General features: G+C 53.9%; 1 protein-coding gene and 1 long non-coding RNA gene across 3 annotated transcripts; one reads left to right on the top strand and one right to left on the bottom strand.

The window, feature by feature from the left end:
* Positions 1-1,802: 1,802 nt before the first annotated feature.
* LOC143158329 (uncharacterized) lies at positions 1,803-6,638 on the bottom strand. Its single transcript, XR_012994967.1, has 2 exons — positions 6,531-6,638; positions 1,803-3,334 (listed from the first exon to the last, which is right to left on the bottom strand). It is a non-coding gene; the product is annotated as an uncharacterized LOC143158329 (long non-coding RNA).
* Positions 6,639-7,712: 1,074 nt separating this feature from the next.
* IRF2BP2 (interferon regulatory factor 2 binding protein 2) lies at positions 7,713-13,061 on the top strand. Of its 2 annotated transcripts, XR_012994966.1 has the most exons (3): positions 7,713-9,021; positions 9,313-10,216; positions 12,359-13,061. XR_012994966.1 is itself a non-coding variant. In XM_076334137.1 (2 exons), exons 1-2 carry the CDS (start codon positions 8,004-8,006, stop codon positions 10,026-10,028), a joined length of 1,734 nt encoding a protein of 577 aa, XP_076190252.1. In that variant the 5' UTR covers positions 7,713-8,003; the 3' UTR covers positions 10,029-12,200. The 2 variants fall into 2 exon arrangements, 1 of the variants encoding a protein (XP_076190252.1); XM_076334137.1 differs by lacking the exon at positions 12,359-13,061 and having other exon boundaries at positions 9,313-12,200.
* Positions 13,062-23,237: the final 10,176 nt, after the last annotated feature.

The following is a 23,237-nucleotide window of genomic DNA, read 5'->3' as shown; positions in this document are numbered from 1 at the left end:
GTGTCCTCCATGCCGGCTGCCGTTGGCACAGCCTCTAAAGGACTTTCCAAGCAGACCATGGAGCAAAGAGGCAGCTGCTTGGTGCTCCTGATCATGACGGACTGCATGTTGAAACTGTGGTGAGATGTGTTAGGGAGAGGGTTGTTGAGGGACACCTTTCTGGCACCTTCCAAGCGCACGTGCGAGACCCCTGAATCAGCAACAAGTGGCGGCTGTGCAAGCAGCCTCTGCAGCCGCCACAGCGAGCTCACTGGTGCAGCCATTCCTCAGGCATGACGCGAGGACCTCAGCAGGTCCCATTATGAAGATGACTGGTCCTCAGTCCCTCATCCAGTTCCATTTGGGAGACTAAGTGATACACAGGTCCTAGCCTTTGGCAAGTTCCTTTAATGACTGAAATTTGGAGGAGACTGAGTTTAATTGCCAGTTCCAGCACAGGTCTACCAGTTATCAATGTTGCTGGTGTTCTTTTTATGAAATATGAACTCAACTGTACATCCTAGCAGGCACCTCTTTCTGGAGCTCAGCATGAGCAGGAGGGATGTAGGTGCCTGGAAAAGGGATGCGTGTGATTTTTTTGCCTGAAAGTACAAGTGGACAGGATGAGGTAACGCAATACAGCTCTGCGGTTTAAGTTTACAAATGCATCATTAATGCCTAAACTTGTAAGTATTGCTCCTCAGCATTGCTACACAGTAGTATACTACGCATATGACAGAATGTACAAGAAGATAAAAATACCCTCTTTTACTTCTTTTTACTTAGCGTATTAGACAGCAGTGAGCAAAAAGGTAAGGCTAGGGGCTGAAGCACAGCGAAGAGCATTTCCGCCTGCTCTGACTGCCCAGAGTGCTCCCTGAGGGGCTCCCCGCAGAGGACGGGCACTGCCTGGACATCGGGAGGAGAGAAAGGGAGAGGAATGAAAGGCAGTGCCAGGGGGGCCAGAAACAAATTTCATTTGCATTTTGTGTTCTCTCAGATTTGGGTACACTTCTGTTAACTCTTGTTATGTTGCAAAATTGAAATAATATAGCTGCAATGACTAGCAGAAATGTGGGCACCCCAACCATATCGCAACATGCCTGGAACAAACCGAGGCTGCAGCCTGATGCACTGGCTCGCAGCCTTTGCATGCCAATGCCCAAAATTCCTCCTGAAGGAAGAGTGGTCTGTTCAAGAGACTCTCCTGTAGCAGCTGCATGTCACTCCATATGTTGTAGTGTCTCCCCTAAAGAGCAGCCCCCCTGAGGTGGGGGGATAGGAGAGCATGGACAGGAAGGACACCAGCACGGTGCGTCCTGCTACCCAGCTAGGCAAGCGCCAGCATTTGGTAACTATAAAACCCTAGCAATTGCTAGGTAATCGGAGAGGGAATCCATCTCCCCTTTATTCTCCCCCTTCAAGTCTCTTTGAACTAGCTGATCTACACAGAGGCCAAACCCATCAGCGCCTGCCCCCCAGAGCCCCCAGCCCCTCCAGGCGCCCGGTCCCCACGGGGAGGACGAGGCAACCACCTGGCGAGCAGAAAAGTGGGACTGCAAAACCACCGGCACTGACGGAAAACCTTGAGGTCAGCAGCAGCAAAGACTACCTTCAGCTGGGCTACCTCCCCCACCAGCGGTAGTCCTGTCCTGCCCTAAACTGTGGGGCCGGCAGCCGCGAGGCAGGGAGGCCTTTAGGGATGGCCAGCTCTTCTGGTGGGCCTGGGAGGTGACCTGCCAGCTGGAGCTGTCAGCGAGCACCAGTTTGCTCCTTCAGGGGGGATGTTTTGGTAATGCAGGAACTCCCACACTAGAAACAGCTTTAATAGCTCTGGCCCAGGCTTTGAGAAGGTCTGGGCCCCGTTTTTGACTTTTATTTCGTGTGAGGACCTCGCTGCCAACTCCCCCAAACAGGGAGAAAGCGTTTCCCAGCCCAAACTCCCCAGTCCAACCGAGAAACCCCTTGGCACACCCTCCCTGGGGCTCCTCTTCTTGCTTTGCTCAGGCATACCAGCTCTTCAACACATGCAGAAAGGAAAGCTCTGCCCCTTCTTTGCAGCTAGTCAGTGCTTTGCATTCTGCATTGACGTGGGCTCAAGGGGATGAAGCGCAGACAAGGAAAACGACTATCCGGGGGCTTAAATACAAGTAGTTTTAAAGCCCTCCGTAATTTTTTCAACAGACAGTATGTTTCTGCTCTTATTTTGTAACGTTTCCTGTGAAGTCCTCGCCCCTGTCCAATTTTTGGAGGGTACTTGGAAGCTTGTCGACTCCCGCGCAGAAGGCAGGGAGCAGAGCCGGCGTGGTGTCGCGGAGGGGTCACGGCTTCCCGGGCTTCCTGTTTATTTTGGGAAGGGGTCACCCGGCCGGCCGGCCACTCTGCCTGCACCCCAGGAAGCCCCCGGCCACCGCATTCCTGCCCCCCTCGCCCATGGCCGCAGACAATTGCCGACTGTGGCTCGCAATGCAGAGCGCCAGGGCGGGGTGTAAATGGGATAACCCGACATGCCTATTTACCCAGCCTGGGGATAAGGGGCGGAAGCTTTTCCACATCAATTGCCCTTTCTTCTGGCATCTGGAAGTATCTGTCTGAAGTTTTTATTTCTCTTTGGAGGGTAGTAACCTCTGAATTTCTCAAGTATTTCCATGATCTTTTCCTCGCTGCTTTTTTTCTACTGCTACTTGAAAAGAGGGCGTAAAGTCAACTGCTCAGTTAAAACCAGAATTGTTTCCTTTTTTAAAGAAAGCATGCAATTTTTGCTCCAAACCGCCTAGGGTAGAGCCCACCAATGGAGCAGAAGCTGTAGCATCCAGGCTCTTGCTCGCCATGCAACTCCTTGGTAAGCAGCGCACAGATAATATGCCCAAACTTTCTAGAACAAAAATCATAGCAGAATAGCAGTGTACGTAGCGTCTCCATATTTCAGGAGATATCCATGAACTAATAGCACACCAGTGTCCTGCTGGCGCTTCCTTTTCTAGGCAGACTCTGCTTAGGTGGTGCCTCACAGCTCTTCAGAAGTTAACACCCAACAGCGGCGTTCAGCACGGCTGTCTTCAAGGAGTTAATAAAAGGCCCCCATGTATTGCAAAAGGCACACACCGAGTTGCTCGAGTCCCTCTCAGTTCTCTGGCACGTCCTGCCTCGCAGGGAGCTAGTGCGATGACCTCCCTCTGGCCTCCATGGAGTATTTTTCTGCCAGTGCCTCCGTCAGCTCCTGCCATCAGCAGTCAGCTCCAGTCTGCAGGGCAGGACAGCCATCAGCGCGCTGCTGATGAGCGGCTGTCAGGGAAGCATGCTCTCATCCTGCGAGCACATAAGCGCACATGGCTTTACATTCATAGTGATGCTCCTGTGAATAAAGTTATAAGTGGTTGTAAACATCTGCAGGATCAGCGGCTTACCATGAGCCTGTCCAAAGCCTATTTATGTCAACAGGCTGCGCCTGATGATACTCTCGTTTGCATCAATATCTTTTTTTTTCCTATGGCACTAAACAAAACACCGTTGGATGGGGATTTTTCTTTTTTCAGTGTGCCATGAGGCTGTCTTTGGGACCAGCATCAATGTGAAAGCAGGGCATTGCCTCAACTGCTGGTTGAATTGTACATCTTAAGATCCATACATAAAAGGGTGGTGGCGGGGATTCACTTTCAAAATGATGGATCGTTTTAAATGAAAAAGATTCAGTGTTTCTAAAATGGCTACCAGTAGCTCACTCTTGCAGGCAAACACGAGCAGCTGTCTACAAGCAAGATCCGGCAGTTGCTTTAGGGGCTTTTGAACTGTTTGGCAAAAATCACATAATCCTCACCTAGGCAAGAAGCCCACTGAAACCTGGGTTCATTCAGCTTTCTGGAAATCCTCTGGAGCAACCTGCCATCTCCAGTAGGAATGAAAAAGTCAGAAATGCCATAAAATCAGGAGGTGCCTCGGAGTGGAGGCAAAGCCCCTCTGTTCCTACCTGAACTCTCCTCTCAGCAGAGGCTCTACGAACATTATAACAAATATTTAATGACCGAACTCCTGGCCGTGCACTGGCGGAGGCTGTAATCTGCTGTCAGGTTTCTGCAGGTTGAGCTGGCAGGTCTTGCTGTCAGCTACGATGGCACTGCTTCAGTGGGCTCCTTGGCCCCAAAACACTTGCATCTGACCAAATCCAAAACTTCAAGGATTATTCCCAGCCTCTCCCCTCTCAGTTCTGGGAGAGTAGCCTCCGTAATTCATTACGGATCAAAGGAGAGGTGGTAGCACCCTCCAGCATAATCACCCTTTCCACCTTGGCTCTGGCCATTCTGCTGCTATACTGCAGGACCTCTGCCCCAACAGAAGGATGGAAATAGGACCCATGGAGGAAGCAGTGCATATCTGCAGCAGGGGAAGGATGTGGGGCAGCTCTCGATCGGGAGGGAAAGGGGAATGCCGAGGGCACAGGGGAGCAGGTGGGGAGCACTGGTTTGGACACAGAAGGAAAGGCAGGCCCCACGGAGGATGGGTACATGGGTGAAATGCAGGCTGGGGGCACAGCTCTGGGGCAAAGGGCTGCGTGCAGTCGCTGCCACCAGCACGGAGGAAAGGTGGGAAGGGAAACGGGACCCTGCAGGGAGGGAAGAGCAGAGAAACACAGCATGACCTCAGTGTGGCCCAGTGAAAAACGCCAAAAAACATGGGGCTCGCCATGGTGTTAATGCGGGGGTGGCAGACAGAGTTCATCTCAAAGAGCTGCCCCGCTCTGACCTCTCCTCTCCCTTCCTTTCCTCAACCACAACATGGGGCACAACCGGGACAAGGCGAAGGCCTCCCACACCGTGCTGGGCCCCCATCAATGCCACCATGGCGCTCCTCAGCCAGGCACTGCCCTGGCCCTGCACGGCCCCCATGCCCCATCAGGTGTCCTCCAGCACTCGCTGCTCCTATCTATAGCGTTGGCGTGTCACAGCAAGGGGCGTTTCGCAGAGATCAGGCACAAAAGGTTGGTTTCTGTTTCAAAAAAAAAAAAGGAACAAGAAACAAAAGCATTATCTGTTCGATTCCTGTGCAGTTACCGCTGTAAGTCAGCAGCTTTAAGGACTTTTTTTTTTGGTGATTTTGATACATAAACGACATTTCCTATGTAGCACTGCCACTATTTTTTTATCAGCTTTTTGACATTGAGCTCGGCAACGTGGGTTTTTTTGCCTTTTCCACCAGAATGAATTCAAAGGCAGCAAATGTGGCAAAAACAGAATACCGCTCGACTTTTCCAAGCAGCTAGTTTTCATTAGAAATAAAGGAAAATAAATACAGATCACATTTTCTGTCCTGCAGTTAAAAGCCTGCCGCAGCTGAAAGCTTTGCTTTCTTCTTCCCCTGCAGCCTCACTCAGCTAGCACTCCAGCTCTGCTCATGATCTGAAATGTGCAAACACACTGTTTCTTGGCTTTCCACCAGTATATATAAATATATGTAATTTTTTCCTTCGGAGAACCTGGAGGCTAAAGCAAGAGGGCAAAGGAGTACGTGACTAAAACATCCAAACTTCCTCTTTCATAAGCCATCACATGATGAAGTGCAATTACAATTCCTGCCTTGTCCCTGCCAATTGCAGGCGCATTGCCTCACCCGAGAAACCCGGCTTCTTCCCCTGTGTGTGTGTGTGTGTGTGTGTGTCTGCGTGGAGGCAGCAATCGCTGCAGCCGGCTTGGCGAGGCTCCAGCTTCGGGCTGGAGAAAGAGGGCAGTGGGTGGAAGACGAAAACAAAGATCTGTTTACTTAGCATGCATGGATAAAGCGTCTTTCCAGCCGGGGAGGGGAGGGGGGGAAGAGAAACAGCTTTAAAGGACTTTGATGCAATGTGAAAGGAGGGCGGCTCGGGAAAAGCGAGCCGATGTTAACCCTTGGCTTTCCGGGGGCACGTCTGGGCCGCGCCTCGGCCGGTGCCGTCCCCTTCCTCCTGCCCCCCTGCCCCGGCCGGCTGCTTCAGAGCGGGCACGAGCCGTGAAGGGTTCGAGAATAGGTCCAGGAGACCCGAGCTCCCGCGGCAGCAGCCGTGGCCGCCTCCCCGACGTGCGGGGCTGGGTCGGGGGCCGGGGCGGGTTCGTGTTTTGCTTGTTAACAGCCCGGCGCCTCCAGGACGCCCAGCCGGGCGTGCAGCTGCAAAGTCACCCAACCTGGCACGGGGGCCGGCGCTGGGAGCCAGCGCCAAGACGAGGAGGAGGGCGGGGCAGGGCGAGGCAAGGGCCCCCCCTCCCCATCCCCGGGGCGCACGGGCGGCCGCGCCACCCGGCCCCCGACCCCGGCGGGCGGCGCTGGAGGGAGCGCGGGGGGCGGCTGCTGCCCCCGCTCCACGCCTAACCCCCGCGCCGGGCCGAGGAGTAGCCGCGGGGAGGCGGCGCTTCGAGCGGGGCCGGCCCGACGGCAGCGCCCCCGGCCCCGCAGCGCCCCGGCCTCGCCGTCGGGCGGCTGCCAGCCGCGGGGAGGCACCTCCCGCCGGCGGCTGCGGACGTCAGAGCTTCCCCGGCCCCGGCCGGCCCCCGCCTCCCGCCCTCCTTCCCTCCCCCGTAACCTACATAACGCCGTGGGAAGGGTGGCCCGAGCACGGGCGTCGGGGGGAGCAGCCTCCGCCGTGTTTACCCTGCCCGGGCAGACGCGTGCAGCCGGCCGTAGGTGCCGGGATGCGCCCGGTGAGGGGTTGCTTCACCTCCCGTGGCAAACGGGAAGAGCGAACGCCCCCTTTTCCTCCCTCCCTTGCCCCCGCCCTGTGTTTTGGTGTGGATGCAGGCGGCGGATGAGCGATTCGCTGCGTGGAAGGGGGACGGGGAAACGTGTCTGCAGGTTTTTCTTCTTCGGGCAGGAGACGGCGTTTGCTTAGTCTGTGTGAATTTTGCTAATCTGCATTAGAGAACCGCTGGTTTGTGGTTGAAAATGACAGGAAATCTAGAACGCCCTATTTCCTGTGCACAATGACAACAGTTTAAAAAAAAAAAGATGGGTAATCGTTTATTTATAATGGTGCCTCCTGCCCCGGCGGGGAGAACAAAGCCGGGCAGCCGCGCGGGAGGGCGCCGGCCCCTGCCCGGAGGTGGCGCTGACCGGCCCCGCGGGGGGGGGGGGGGGGGGGGGGAGCCCGCAGCCGCGGGGCGCGCCCGGGGCGCCGCGCCGTGCCCAAGGTCACCGGCCGAGCGGGGCGGGGGGACACCGGGCCCCGCACTGCGGGAGGCGCCCCGCGCCCCTCTGCGTCCACGGGTGGCGGGTTTCGGCAAAGCCCCTCGGCGGCGCAGGAAACAGCAATAAAAACAATGATAATAAAAATAATAACAGAAAAGAAGGAGGGAGCTGCAGCGCGCCCCCGCCCCTCGCCTTGTCCCTCTCCGCTCCCACAGCCCTCCCCGAGGGCGAGACGGGGCGGGGGCGCGGCGGCCCCCCGGCGGCAGGAGGAACCCCCGGTGCCGGTGCCGCTAGCGGGGGCGCGGGCAGGGGCCGGGGCCCGGATCGCGGCGGCGGCGGGGCGGGGGCGCCCATCGCGCAGGCGCGGCCGGCACTGTCGAAGAATCGAGGCGGCGGCGCGCAGAGGCGGCGGTGGCGGCTGGAGCCCGGCACGGCACGGCGCCGCCGCCAGCCCCGGCCCCGGCCCCGGCCCCCGCGGCAGTCCCCGCCCCGCCCGCCCCGCCGCGCCGCGCCGGCCCCCGCCGCCCCGCGCCGCCCCGTAGTAGCCAGCGAGCGGGGGAGCCGTGCGGGCGGCAGCGGCCGCAGCCCTGCGCCAGCCGCGCCGCGGAGATGCGCGTCCCCGCCGCCCTGTGAGCGCCGCCGGCGGAGACGGCGAGGGGAGCGGCGTCCCCCGCAGCGGCTCTGCCTGCCGGGGCGCCCGCCGCGCCCCGCTCCAGCGCACGGAAGAGGAAGGCGAGGGGGAGGGGGCCCGGCGGACGGTCCCGCTGCGGCCGCGGCGCCCGAGCCTCCCCGTCGGGACTCCGGTGGCGAGGGGCGGAGGAGGCGGCGGCCGGAGCCGGAGCGGGGGGCGCTCGCCGCTGCCCCGGGGCCGGGACATGTCGTCGGCGGCGGTGGCGGCTGCTTCCCGCAGGCAGTCGTGCTACCTGTGCGACCTGCCCCGCATGCCCTGGGCCATGATCTGGGACTTCACCGAGCCCGTCTGCCGGGGCTGCGTCAACTACGAGGGCGCCGACCGCGTGGAGTTCGTCATCGACACGGCGCGGCAGCTGAAGCGGGCGCACGGCTGCTTCCCCGAGGGCCGGGCCCCGCCGCCGCCCCACGCCAAGCAGCCGCCGCTCTCCGCCAAGGAGCTCCTGGCGCAGCAGCAGCAGCTCGGCCACCCCGCGGCGGCGGAGGCGGCGGCGCGGCCCCCGCCGCAGCCCCTGGAGCGCTACTCGCTGGCGGCCGAGCGGCCGCCGCCCCGCCTGGGCGCCGAGTACGGCGGCGGCCGGCAGGTCAACGGCATCCTGGTGCCCAACGGCTTCCCCAAGCCCGAGGAGCCGCCCGAGCTCAACCGGCAGAGCCCCAACCCGCGGCGGACGCACGCCGTGCCCCCCACCCTGGTGCCGCTGGTGAACGGCGCCGGGCTCCCCGCCGCCATCGGCGGCCTGGGCAGCCGCGCCGCCGCCGCCGCCTCGCTGGCCGCCATCTCCGCCGCGCCCGCCCCGATGGCCGTGCCCGTCCCCCAGCAGCCGGCGGCGGCGGCGCAGGCGGCGGGGCAGGCGGCGGGGCAGCCCGGCGAGCTGGGGCACAAGCGCCCCGGCTCCGTCTCCTCCTCCTCCTCCTCCTCGGGCGGCGGCGCGGCGGGGGAGCACGACGGCGGCGCCAAGGAGAAGCGGGGCTCGGCCGAGAGCCTGCCGCCGGCGGCGGAGCTGGCCGCCGAGGGCAAGGGCCGGGCGGGCGGCGAGCAGGAGTGGCTGGCCAAGCCCAAGACGGTGCGGGACACCTTGCTGGCCCTGCACCAGCACGGCGGCCACCCCGTGCCCCCCTTCGACAGCAAGTTCAAGAAGGAGCCGGGCATGGCGGGCGGCAGACTGCTGGGCTACGAGACCAACGGCGCCGTGGCCAAGCCAGGTGAGGCGGCGGGGGCCGGCGGGCCGGGGGGCGGCGGGCAGGGGAGGGGAGGGCAGGGCAGGGCAGGGCAGGGCACGGCGGGGGGGCCTCTCCCGGCGTGCGGGGCGGAGGATCCCGGGCGGCTTCGGGCGCTCGAGGCGGCGGCCCGACGGCTTGGGTGGCCGGGTGCCCGGGGGGTGGCCGCGGCCACCCGTTTCTGCGGTTGCACGGCGGTGACCCGCGTGCTCGGCGGTGCGTTGTGACTGCGCTGCTTTCTCACCCTCCTCCTCCTCTTCCCCTCTGCCTCTGCAGGGGCCCGGGCCGCCCGGAAGAGGAAACCTTCCCCCGAGCCGGAGGGCGAGGCGGGACCCCCGAAGATCAACGGGGAGGCGCAGCCCTGGCTGCCCACCTCGTCGGAAGGGATGAAGCTGCCGCTGACGGCCACCCCCTTCATGTCGCCCCCGCCGCCCACCGCCTCGCCCCACTCCAACCGGACCACGCCGCCCGAGGCGGCCCAGAACGGCCAGTCCCCCATGGCCGCCCTCATTTTGGTGGCGGACAATGCCGGGGGCAACCACGCCTCCAAAGACGCCAACCAGGTCCACTCCACCACGCGGAGGAACAGCAGCAGCCCCCCCTCGCCCTCCGCCATGAACCAAAGAAGGCTGGGCCCCGGCAGGGAGGTGCCGGGCCAGGGGGCCAACGCGGCGGGCGGGCTGGAGCCCGTCCACCCCGCCAGCCTGCCGGACTCGTCCCTCGCTGCCAGCGTCCCGTTGTGTTGTACCCTCTGCCACGAGCGCCTGGAAGACACCCACTTCGTGCAGTGCCCCTCCGTCCCCTCCCACAAGTTCTGCTTCCCCTGCTCCCGGCAGAGCATCAAGCAGCAGGGAGCCAGCGGGGAGGTGTATTGTCCCAGCGGGGAGAAGTGTCCCCTGGTGGGCTCCAACGTCCCCTGGGCCTTCATGCAGGGGGAGATCGCCACCATCCTGGCCGGAGATGTGAAAGTGAAAAAGGAGAGGGACTCGTGACTTGCCCGCTCTCGCCGCCTGACGTCACCTTGAACTCGAACTGCTCAAATTCTGTATATATCTATAAATATATATATATAAATATATATATATCTCCAAGACAAGGGAAATGTAGACTTCATAAACATGGCTGTATAATTTTGATTTTTTTGAATACATTGTGTTTCTATATTTTTTGAAGACAAAAGGTATGTACTTATTATAAAGGCATTTCTTCTAATTCTTCTCTTTTTTTTGTTTTGTTTTGGGTTTTTTTTGTTTGTTTTTTCCCTTTTGTTATAGCAACTATTTGTTGTGCTTCCCTGGTGACAGTTACTGTTCAATGTAGGCTGTGACTTGCGCTGCTTTTTTTAGAGAGCACTTGGCAAACCAGAAATGCTTCTAGCTGTATTTGTATGCACTTGTTTCTTTTTATTTTCTTTCCTTCTTTTTTTTTTTTAAATGCCAAATACACTTTCTGACATTGTAAAGATTGCCTTACTGTCTGTGATTCCTTATTCCTGGCCCCTGTCCTGTAGAGCTGGTCGCATGCAGGCTTGGTTTGAGGCGGTTGGGGAGAAGAGTGGCTAGCCAAGGCGAGGATGCCCTTCGCCATCCCGCCGGCCAGGCGAGCTTAGGGAGCAGGAGGGCTTTCTCCCAGAAACGCGCTGCTCGGGTTGCGATGGCAGATCCGCCAGGTCCAGTCCCAAATTCCTCCGTGTTTCTCAAGGGAAGTTGCCTCCAGAGTAGGATGTGGAGAGGTATCCCAGAGGCGCTGTTGAGTTAGGGATTTCTGGGTTTGTTTGGTTTTGGTTTGGTTTGGTTTGGTTTTTTTTTTTTTTTTTTTAAGGCAAAGTTGACCGCAGTTCACGTGATCAGTTGTAAGATTACAAAACTGCATTTATTCACCAATTACATACCATAACGTGGAATTTTGATAACGAACTTAATTATACGATTGGCGAAGGCACCAGCGTAGCACTGCCGTCTCTGAAGGTCTTCAGCGTCACTTCTGGGGCTTTCGTGTCTTTGGACAAAGCTGGGGAGGTGGGGGAGAGACATCATTTTTTTTTTATAAATTTTACTTTAATTTTCAGATAGTGCAGGTGGACTTTAAGTTTGCTTATCAGTCACCTCTAGTGCTGTTGCTATTGTTACTATCGCTGACCCAGTATTTCCAAGTAGTGGCAGGTACGGTGTGGTACAGTGACAGCGGTGACTGGGGCTCTGCCAGATTACCCGCGGGCATATCAGTGACAGCCCAAATGTGGGTGGAGGAAACCTGTAATTTCCTTATTACGTGTGCTTGAAACAAACCTACTGCTATTCTTTGAAAATGAAAATATAAACTGGTTGAAATGAAAGTAATTAGGGCTGTACATAATGGCCCTGGCCCTGCCTTTTAAGCTACTTTGGAGAACTCTTTTGTAAAGTGACTTCTTTTGATCACGCTTCTGCATCACCAAGCAGACTTCTAAAATCAATAAATCATTGGTTACTAGAAATAGTTTGAGTCTTATAGTGATGTTTTTGTGCTGTTTATAGTTCGTTGGCAATGCTGCAGCTGTACGAGCCCTTTTGTTGAGGTGTTTATAACTCGGTTATAAGTGGTTGTTTCTAAGCAAAAGGGTGGCGAGGCCGTCCCTTCCCGGGGACGGGCTAATAAACACTTTCAGTATCAGAAGAGGAGGAGGAGGAAAAATCTGTTCAGCCAACTATAATTTGAAGAATTCTGGGTGCTTTTTAGTAAACTGTTCTTATTGTGATAATGTTCAGACTGCAATTTAATGCAGAGTAGGTCTTCTTTGGAAGACTTTTTTTCTAAAAAGAAATGGTCATTATTAGTATTTGAAGATCAGAACTGCACATGCACAGTAATTTTTTATGAAGTGTTTAATGAGCACACCCACTACATTGTGTTCCATATTACAGGTCAATGTAATATTAGATAAGACTTGCATGATAAACAAATTCATTGAGTCAATATTACGCTTTAAAACTTATACCTATAGTCAAGATTGGTGTCTTATGTAAACACATTTAGCCAATTTGAAGAAAACGCACATTATATATAACTATATATATACCTATATATAAAAAAACCAAACTGTAAAGGATTCTTTGGAACCACTATGATCTGTGTAAATGTGTATTTAGGCACTTTATTAAAAAAAAATGGATTTTGAGCTGATAGATGGTAACAAGTTCTTCAAAGTTGCTTGGCATAATACCTCACGTGGGATGAAGCTCATGTTTTTGATTAAGGTGGTATCCCTACTCTTAAAAAAAAAAAAGAAGCAAAACCGAAACCCCAAAGCCTCCCTAAAAAGGCCCCCCTTTTATGTTATCAGGTGGCCCAGCTCTGAGCCTGCCGAGGGTGAGACCTGCTCCTGACAAAGCATACCCTTGTTTTGGGGCCGAGGGATGTTGGTGTGACTGGGCGGAGAGGCCCATAAGGAAGTACACCTTCCTCCTCCTCCCCGCCGGCCGCCCCGCTCCCCCAGCTCTGTGACTCCTGGAGAAGATGGAAACTCCCCGGCCGGCGATGCCAGGCGGTGGCCCGGGAACAAGGTAGCTGGAAAAGAAATGGCTTGTGGTGGTGGCGCTTGCTCAGCTGACGTTCAGCCCCCATTCCCTGGCCGGGTCTAACCTGCACCGTGAAACTTCAGAACTGCAGAAGGAAACCAAAAAAAAAAGGAAAAAAGTTAAGATCTGAGAGTGTTCATACATAGCTCATTTTTCTCACATTCAGTGTTGCTTTTTTCTTTTTTGTTGCTTTAGTGAGTTACAATAACGCTCCGGTGGATTCTCCCTTTATACCAATTCACTGCTTCCTGGGCTACAAGCTTTTTTCTTTTTTTTTTTTTATTACTTTGAAGTGCTTTAGCTGCAACAGTGCTACTGTTAACATTCCTTTTTAAACTTTTTAAAAGGTGATACTGTAATTTGTGTAGTATTAAAAGTGTTTTAATGAAGAATGTGTGCTTTTTTTTTCCCCAAACCCACTTCCATCACATTTTTTTAAAGATATTTTTTCCTGGTAGATCACCTGCACAGTGCTTTTGTTGATAGCTGCCGAACTAACCTGTCGCCATTTTTACATATTTTTTTTTTTACTTCTGGCACTAAATATAAGGAAACTAGGAGCTTTAAATACTTCTTGCGCTTTTTTGTATATAAAAAAAGAAAACTCGAAAAAGCTATAGTTCCCCAAGTGCAATTTTTTTTTTAATTTTATTTTTTTAATACTGTTTCTGACACTTAATTGTGAACAGGCAGCAGTGCGGGGCAAGAGGGAGTGCGCGGAGCCGGCGGGTGCTGCCCTGTGCCTGGGTCCCGAGGGGTGGGAAAGGCGCCACACAAGGGAGGCTTTGACCGCCTTGTGGTGGCCTCAGAAAACCTGGTATGTTTGGGAGCTCTCTTTTTAGATGTGCTGTAAACCGGGCCATGGCAACCGCGTGTTTTTATGAACTAGCACTTAGGCAAAGGGTATAAATACATTTGAGAGTGCTCTCTAGTGGCTTGTTATGTCAACAGAGCCCCTGGATCCTTTCCTTCTGCGCCCGGGCCAAGCCCCGCTCGTCTGTCCTGCTGGTGGGGCGGCCACTCTCGGTGGGACGGGACAGGATGGGACGCTGCTCCGGGGACACCCAGCCACCCGCTCGCCCTCCCGGGATGACGGCTCGCCTGCAGGGTGGCACCTGCCCTGCCAGTTGCACCCGTTCCCCATGCCTAATTCACCCCCAAAGCAGTGTGGGACACCCCATGTGGTATCCGGGGCCTCAGTGTGTTATGGCGTAGCTGCAGTCCCCGCACAAACACAGCCTCTCCTCAGGCGGGAGGAGAAGACATTGGACCATGTGGAAATTAATGGCAACAGGAGTAGCTGAGCTCGTCGTAAATCGAGACGTTTGTAGCCCTGACTCCTACCGCTTCAGCGCGTGCTTCGCCACAACAGGGCTACACGCGGGAGGTGTCCAATAATTAGGCTCAGCCCTCAGCATTTCATGTTTCTCCACCCCAAGCATTTTCATTTAGGTAGCTCCAGCTGCAGCTTTGGAAAAATAATTAAAAAAAACCCCCTTTCCCAAAGTGGACTCTTGTTTGTTTGGACGCCACAGTCCAGCCCAGGATAAACTATACCTTCAAGTCTGTGCTCCCAGGGATTACGAGGCAAGTAAAAACCAAAAAACCAAGAAAACTTTTTTCCCCTGTTAAAACAGAAGGTAGGCCTGGGCAACGTACGGATTCACTTTCTGCAGCAGGCGCGTTGCAGCAGGCAGCCCTCGCTGCTTGCCAAGCAGGGCCATGGGACAGCCGAGCCGCCCTCCCCGGGATTTCATGTAGGCCAGCAGGACTCCTGAGTCACCCTCCTTCCCTTGCACCGGCCCAAGGTCAGGCAGTGCCACACATCAGATGAATGGAGTGCCTGCTTATCCACTTCATCACCCGGGGGTGCCGCTCCGGAGGTAACTCTCTCATGGCCTTCGGGCAGCCTCTGGAGCAAGCCATGGGCTTTGAGCACTTAGTGCAGGGTTTAAATTTGAATCACTGAGCTCCCTGGAAGGCTGAACCTTCCTGCAGCCTCCCTTCTGCGAAAGAAGAAACACTAGAATCTCCTAAGTGCATGTTAGTGTCCATATGGCTGTCTTGCTTGGTTGGCATAGGTGCACTGAAGGTGGGTTGATAACTCTGCAGTTATTTTTATCCACAATTCACCTAACTTTGCTTTTCTTTCTGCCGCTCAAGAGCCAGTTTTGTAGAGATTGGTATAGCAGAGTACATGCTAAAACCCAAAATGTTGCATCAAATGGAAGTCCCCTATAAAATAAACTCACAGAGAAGCCAGGAAAAGTTCGTGAAAGCTTCCCGCTGCAGTAGGTGTTTCTTCTTCCCATCACCTTTGACTCAGCAAACACCGCAAGAAGCATCCCTGCTCATTAGCTCCCACCTCCACGCAGCGCTGGGGCAGGGGTGAGAACCCTCCCTGCCCTACACAGCGCCCAGCCGTGCCCCCACCTCAGGGTCCCCTTCTCTGCCCCCCTGACCTGCCGCCACTTGCCCCGCTGGTCCCCAGCCCCGGGGTGCCCCCATCCCATCCTGGGGCACCCTGCCCGGGGGCTTGCCGCAGGGTGCCCTCCTCAGCGGAGAGCTGTGGCTTCCCTGGGAAACCCTGCGGAGCCTCCGATTTTCAGGGAGACCTCAGCCGCTGCCTCTGGGAAGGAGGGCATTCACTGTTCCCTGCAAAAATGCCAAGTATGTGTTTTCTTTTACCCTTTTCCACTACAAAACACTTATTCCCCCCCCTGCCCCAGAGATGCCTCGTGCCTTTTTTTTTTTTTTGGCAACCACTTAGAAACAGAAGATGAGTAAACAGAGATGAAAGGGGTTATTGGTTCACCAGGTCGCTTCCTTGCAGCGGGAAACAACTCCTCCTTTTCCCACACTGCCGGGCTGGGGCGGCTGGCTGGCGGCTGGGAAGCGGGCAGGCGGTGGGCTGCGGGAGCACCCCGGCTGAGGACGGGGGCCTCACCGTGCCACCCACTTGGCCAGGGGCACAAGAAAGCAAGCTGGACTTTCCCCTTCTCCCTCCCATGGTTTTGTTTTTTTTTCCTCTTTTTGCATCTTTATGAGCTGAAGGAGGCCTGATATTTTTTCAGATAGATTCCCTTAACTTTTTTTCCACCAGAAATCCAGGTTTTCTCCAACCCTTTTTTATAGGAGTGTCACATTCTCCAACTGTCCAGTAGTAAGAGGACTTACAGATATTCGGCAATAACTACGTAACGGAATGAGGCATTTAATTTTGTCCAGACTATTTACAACTCTTCTTTTTTTTTTTTTGTCTTACTTAATTCAGCTGCTGCTAAGCAGTAGGGACAAAGAATTTTCTCTTTCAAGATGCATCATCCCTCAGCTGATAGTTAGAAAGCTCAAAAATGAGGGTACTGTATGAAAGACTTCAGTGGGAGCTGGGAAAGGTGATGCTGAACATCACCTTTCTTTCACTTCACAAAAATCAGGAAATAAATCAGCCTCTGCACACTGACTCATGCCTGTGCAGATCCTACTTCATGCATTGCAATGAAGCCAAAACAGCATAAGCACCACTTTTTCCATCGCACTTTCAGACCTATTCGAACTGTAATAATTAAAAAAACCCCAACACTAACTTCCCTGTGATTTTGTGGTGGTGATTGAATAGGGCTCAATCCATTTTCCCTATGTCAATACAGTTAGGGCAACCTCCCTTTGGAAATTACAGAAGGAAGGAGTTCTTTTTTCTTGCAGAAAGTACTGTGCTATCTTTAACAACTCCAGGCAACAAAACACTTCATGCAGTAGCGGTGCTGGGTATCGGCTTCCCTGCACCTGGGAAGAAGGGGGCTGGATGGGCCCTGCTAGGGCTTTAACTTGTCATTCCAGGGACTCTAATTAGTTCAAAATTTCTGCTTAGGCATCTAAGCTGCACCTTCTGGCTTTCCCAGAGGAAACAAACAATGGTAAACAGTGTGAAGCAATGATTTTTAGCTGTGCTTTTTAATGGCTTTTTTGATGATTACTTTCATGTTGAGAGCCCTTCTATTTGTGTAAGCCTTCTGCTTTCCTTTGGAGAGACAAATAACCTGTACCCATAACTGAACCGACTACTTTATACCCCCATTAATATTTTTATATTCCTCTATTTCACCTCACTGGTTCTGCTTCTTTGGGTTACTGTGGCTCTTTGCCTGGACCTCTTTGTTTGACCGTGTTAAAATTAACTTGCAAACGTGGAGGTCTGACTTCTGCTCCTCTCCTCTTCTCCACAATTTGGTTATTTCCTGAAATCCGCCTCTTAACGGCGAGGCTTTCCAGGTATCGAGACTTTCTGGGAATGGTGGTGCGTGCTGGGTGGTTAGTCATTTGGCATCCGGCCACCCCTCGGGGAGGACTCGCAGCAAGGGCTCTGCAGGTTTTGTGTAGTCCTGGCACTGGTGGAAGGTGCGGACCGGCAGCCCGGCCTGGCCATGCTGCCTCCCGGTTATCTCCCGAGCAGGAACATTTTGAACTGTAGCGGCAGAATGTGTTTCTTCATCCTGTGTCACAAAAGTTTCCTGACATTTAGTGTTTTGGGGTGGATCCCTTCCTCTTCTGTAGAGTGCCAATTTCAGTGCTGCTTTTGATGGATAACAGCCCACGAAGCACTGGAGCGACACCAATAAATCTGGTTTGCGTAGGCAAGCTTCCGGGCTCCCTTTTTAGCTGCTCCCTAGCTGCAGAGAGATGGGGTTACCTGCCCTGTGGGCCTCCCCTCGTCCTTCCCTGGCGCCCCTGCTGCTGGCAGCGCTTTCCTTGGGAGAGCACCTTCAGAGATGCCTGCAGGGGAAGGGGCTGTCCAGGAAGGTTGGGGTTCGGCCATATTCACCCTTTGCACTGGGTGTGACCTCAGGGCTTGTTTAAGCTCTTCCTGAGCAGCTCCAAAAAGGTGCTGTGGCACTGCCTGTTTCATCCTGATGGTTACCAAGGGAGTTCAGCTAGTGGCTCATGGGCTACGTTTGGCCTATCAAAGGCTATGCATGCGGCTACTTTTGTTGGCAGAGGGCTTTCTTTTCCTTTACTGAGCCTAATTTTATTACAGGTTTTCAGCTCCTGCTGAAAGTGAGAACTTCATACAAGCCCCTCTGAAAGCTGAAGCAGTGCTTAATCCATAGGAAGAGGTACTGGTGCCGCTCCAGCACAGGCTACTTTCAGCTGAGAAAGGCAAAAGGCAAAGAGGGGTACTGGCTGCATCTGAGGTTGTCACTGGTGGAGCCAGGCTGGGCCTCTGAGTGAAATGTGTTTTCCAGCTTGCCTTGAGTTCCTCTCCTAAGCAAAACCCTGACTTAGGTCAGTGAAAGCAGGACTGCGAGATCTGTTCCTCTTTAATTTTGTCCATTTTCAAGAAGGTGACGGTAGTGAAGCATCCTTTCTGTTTACTGCTTACAGCCAAAACGCAGTATTGCTTCTGTGAAGCAGTTTGCACCTGATCAGAGTTAAAAAACAGCCTGATTCCAAAGCAGAGATAAAGGACTGCAGTGAGACCATCTACTTAAAAAAAAAGACTAAATTAGGTGCCATCTATCCCTGCATCTGCCTGTTGACTGCGGGAGCTGGAAGCTGGTTTAAATTGCTCATCACTCCTTTGAGCTAAGGCCCAGGCTGGCACCAGGGACAGGCTGGTGATGGCAGTCTGAATTTAATCCCTCTTGCTCAGATGAGCACACTCCTTCAGGTACCTCTCCTCCCATCATATCTCAGTAACCAAACTTCGGGTTTTGCCGTGGTACCCACAAGTGTATCAGTTAGGGTCCGCATTGCCAGGAGCTGCCGTACAGAGTCAGCCCAGAGTGGTTTAGGTTAACTGGGTGCAGAGCAAATGGTAAGCAATACATGTGAAATAGAGTTAGTGTCATCTGGATTTCATTTGCTTTTAAAATGGGCTTAAGGAAGGCAAAATAAGGTGAATTTACTCTCCAGGCAAAAAGCAAAGCTCATCTTTTAGGGACTGAATTGCTGGCCCTTAGTTGGTTTAAAAAACAAAACAGAAAATGCGACCTTTTTCTTTTGCAATCTGTTCTCCTTCTAATCCTAACCTGGATCCCATCCTGCCAACAGCTCTGTCATTGACTTCACCGGCTCCATGGGACCATCCTTGTGGGTGAAGTTACACCAGAAGCGCAGGAAGAATCAGGCCCTAAATGTAAATGATGAGTTACAACACACAGTTTTGCTCTAATTATTTGTAAGAAATCATTTCATTATAAATAGGTTTTTCAGTTAAATGTATTGCTAGCATTACCTTACTGCTTATTCATAATTAATTAAATCATAGCAGATTTCTATGTTATTATCATTTCCATATACTATAAATAATTCAGAAGAAATGTTGGTTCTTTCAGGGTACTTGGTACGTGCAGATAAGGCGAAGGAACAATCTGGGCCTGATCAGAGCAAAGTTGCTGGGGCCTGAACTCTCTCACAAGCATGTCATTAGAAAAACTGGGAAGGAAAGGGGCAGGGGGTGGCCAATGAGTGAAATAAAATGCTGGTTCCTGTCGCTAGCGTTGCAGGGCTCTGGGCTCCACACAGGGCATCTCCTGGCTGCTTTTCAGAATAACCAGAAGGAAGTGCAGAGCTGTAGGGGTGAGGGACTTGAAGCTGTTACTGATCCACCAGTCCGCCTTTTCTCCACAATATTTACTTCCCTTGAAGTAAGGGGAAGGGGGCTTTTGTTGTCACTGCAAGCTTGATTGGCCTTTTGAAAAACAAACAAGAAATGTTGTTGGAAAATTCACATTAAACTAACTTTAGAAACGTATGTATAAGGGATCATAATGATTTGTTTCAAGTGAATTTACCTGGGAAATACAATCCTTATTCATGAATAACAAGAGAAAAAATCATGTTTCCAAGCAGAATCTGGTGTATTTTAATACTTTACTAATTGCTACTGGCATCTCACTGGTTTATAATAAATAGGAAGGGCTGGGAGAGTTTCTTGAAGCCATTTATTACTGTTGCTGTCTCCTTAGCAGTGTCTTAACGGGAAAGAGCTTTGTGAGTCCTGAGATGCAAACTGTGTTGGGATGGGGGGAGTGGCTGGACTCCGACAGTGGGGTGTGCTCTGTCACCCCTGAGCCTGCCAGGGAGCTAGCGGAGGCAGGAATCGGGGCAAGCGTAACCGGGTCAGGTGTGTGGAAGGTGTGATAAAGTCAGGAACCGCTTCAAAGTTGAGGAAATGAAAAGAATAAGCCCAAGAACTGAGCTGAAGCAGTGAGCTTCATTTGAATCACTTGATAGGCTCCTCAAGTGATTTTCTGGCTGCTGGCATGTCTGTGCTGCACATGTGCATTTGCACCTCAGGAAACTTTAGCATAGCACGACCGTAGGGAAATCCCTCGGGAATAAGGCTGGCCACCAAGATGTGGCTGGCTGGAGTTGAGCTGTGCTGAATGAAGGAGCCTTATGGCTGGTCTTCCTCATCTCATTTCTCCACCAGGGAGAGGTGGGGAAGCACCTAATGACTGCACAAGGCCGAGGCAGAATGTTTCGGCAGGCATCGGGCAGGGGAGAAATGCAAAGGGGATGGTGCCACTTCCATCAGGAGAGCAGTAGAAGGCACCTCGTCAACCCTGGAAAAGGCCTCATCAGAGAGAGGAGGGCTGAGCAATGCCCTGGCTGCAGGGAGGTGAGTGGCACCCCTGTGCCCCAGGAAGCACAGGCTCCTCCCTGTGCTCCCTTCCCCACTCACTCGCTCAAAGTTAATGGAGGAAAAGATGGAGGTGATGCCAACAAAGAAAAGAGCGCATGGATTAGAGCCCCTCATGCAGCCCATGTTGTAGGAAATGGTTACGGTGCCTCTGCATTGTTCTGGCCACAGAATATGTGCAGTTGTATGCCGCGTATCTGGCACGCAGCTGTCTGACTTTCCTTTGGCTATAGTCACCTGACAGCAGGTAGGTTTCTTATAGATACATATTTAACAGACCTACCCTCGGTTATTGCAAACAGAGGGAGGTTTGTTGGATGCGATCCTCTGCAGCAGGCTGTTGGATGCTGGAGACAGCTCCTCTCCTTCTGTCCCCTTCCTGATGCTCAGCCAGAGCCGGGTTCGTTCCCCATCCCTGGAGCACAATTGAGCCTAGCCTCCCCGTGGGACAGCTTCGTTCCCCCATGTAAACCCTGGCTGTGCTGGAGTCGCTGTAGCTTTACGGCAGCACGGCAGAGACAAGGACCTGGCCTCTGCAAGTTTGGAAGAGGTCGGCTCAGCAGCGCAGGAGGAAGCAGGGGGCCTCCTGACAAAAGGGCATGGTTGGGTTTCTCTGTCTGGCAGGCGGCACCAGAACTGTGTCCTTCTTGTTCTGGAGACGTCCCCAACCATGCTACAGAGTGGCACAGGGGAAGGAGCTGCAACATGATGCCTCTCAAACCAAGTGCAGCCAGGGAGAGTAAAGCTTATGGTAGCAGCTGGGGCCATTAACTCTCTAATCTCCCCCTTTTCATTACATCGGAGTCTCTGAGCTTTGTGTTACACCAGTCGCCTGTAGCAGTTTCCTGAAGGGATGAGACTCCACTGAGATTAAAAAAAAGGAAATTATTTGTTTGAAAATTAGTGGTTCAGATGTGCGGATTTTTGTGTGGAGGCACATCACTGCCCGCTGTGATGGGCACGGGAGAGCTGCCGTGAAACCCAGTGCTCCCACAGACACAGCATGCTGGAGCTGCCTGCCCTCTCGCTCCGTTCGTATGGCTCCAGCTTACCCTGGGGAAAGCGAGCTCTGCCTTTGACTTTCTGGTATAGCCATGACCTGACACGGGCTGGGCCTTTTTTGGCTGCTGAGTGCTATCAAGTTGTCCAGGTAGCTGTTTCCCCCAAGGGAGCTGCCTTGCGGTGGGGCAGCCTCCCCCATGGAGGCCTCTCCCTCCTTCAGGGGCAGAGGCTGCAGACCCGTGGGCAGGGGCCCTGGCCTGCTGCAGTGCCCCAGCTCGCAGGGCAGCTGGTGGGCAACCAGAGCTGCAGTCAACTCTGGTCCTTCACTCTTTTTTTTTTTTGTTAAAAGAAAGGATGCTCTTCATCTAGCAGGTGAGGTCCCTGCTGGTGTGCGAGGCCCCTGCTCCCACACCTCCCCTTCTCAGCTCAAAAGGGTTTAGTCACTGCCTTGCAGTGTCACAGCCCTGCTAGCACCCCATGCGTGGCCCATGAGCTGGCCACAGCCGTCCCAGGCCGAGCGAACCCCCAAAGGTGGGACCTGCCCGCCCTCCTAGTTGTGCTTACACTGCTTCTCATGCAGCCGGCAGGGCAGAGGCAACCCGGTCTGGTGGAGAACTCTGTGTGTGCCTGTGTGCATGAGTGGTAGCACAAGAGAAGTGGTAGCAAAGTGAGACCTAGGGAGGGAAAGACACCTAGCCTGTCTAAGCAGCAGTGTGATGTAGGGCTGGCTTCAGCTCACTGCAAAACCTCCCTGTGTTTCTCCTCCCACCGCCATCTCTCATCATTACAGAGAACCTGGTGCAGAGGTGTGGACTCAGCGTTCCCCTCATCCACCGGAGCTCAGAGGGGCTCCCCAGCAGAGCTGGCTCTCCTTTTCTTTCCCTTCACCATCCTTCTGTGTGAACTTCCATCTCATATTTTTTGCCTTTTAAAACAGATGGGAAAAATTGGGCATAAAGGTCAATAACCCAGCTGTGTCCGTACAGAGGCTGGTCAGCAAGGGGGGTGGAAGCGGTCTCTCCCCAAGGCCCCAGGGAGCCCTGGCTCCCCTCTGGGCACAGCATCGCAGGCAGGAGTAAGCAAATGAGAAGAAATTGCCCTGACTTAGCAAGAGGTCATGCAGAAAGATCCATGCTGGCAGACAAGACAGTGTGCTAAAGATAACTGTTTGACAAACTATATTTACTCTCCCTTTCTGGGAGGACTTACAGGGGATTTGGAGCATTGTGCTAATATAAGCCATCCAGTGCCTGCGGTGGAGGAAGCGCCTACTCCGGGCTTCTTTGCGCTTGTGCCTTTACAAGTCATGAGAGGGGACACCGCTGAAAATAGCCTTGTCTCCTAATTGTATTCTTGGGAATGCTAATCAGCGGGCTTGCTCTTCCCACCAGCAGCAACCGGGCAGCAATGCTGTGTGATCAAATGCAGCTGCTTCCCTCCCCACCACCACCATTTCTCTCGCCAGCAGCACTAGTTGTCCCTGCCCGTGTTCCTCCCTAACCTGCAAGGGAGGTGACCCATTTTGGGGGCTCTCAGAGCCAGGGGAAAGCCCGTTGTCCATGTTTTCTGGGTGTTCTGGGAAATCTCTGCGCTGCAGCTGGCTTTCTGCCTCCGAGAGCTCCCCACCTAAACAAAGGCAATGGGGGGTAGCGCCGGACAAAGGGGCAGGGGGGTGAAAGAGAGAATCCTCCTACACAGTCGTGATTTTTCAGCTGATACTCAGTAAGCTTTCTGCCATACAGGAAAAGAGGCACTTGAGATTTTGAGTATGCAGTAACCATGACAAATACAGAAGTACAAAAACAGCTCTAGGCAGCTAGAAAGAACAATACCGAACAAACAAATTAGCCATCTGTACCATCTCTAGCTCCTAAAAGTAAACATAAACACAGACCCACACTGAAAAGGACTGTACTCGTAATAAATCAATTAGCTCCGCCAGCCCTTGGAGGCGGCAGGGGGTGAGGGGCAGGGACCAGAGGAGCAGGCCTCTCCCT

The sequence above is a fragment of the Aptenodytes patagonicus genome, chromosome 3 (genome assembly GCF_965638725.1).
Source record: "Aptenodytes patagonicus chromosome 3, bAptPat1.pri.cur, whole genome shotgun sequence".
NCBI lineage: Eukaryota > Metazoa > Chordata > Aves > Sphenisciformes > Spheniscidae > Aptenodytes > Aptenodytes patagonicus.
The sequence above is the reverse complement of the archived record's forward strand: the minus strand, read 5'-3'. Positions and strand labels throughout refer to the sequence as shown.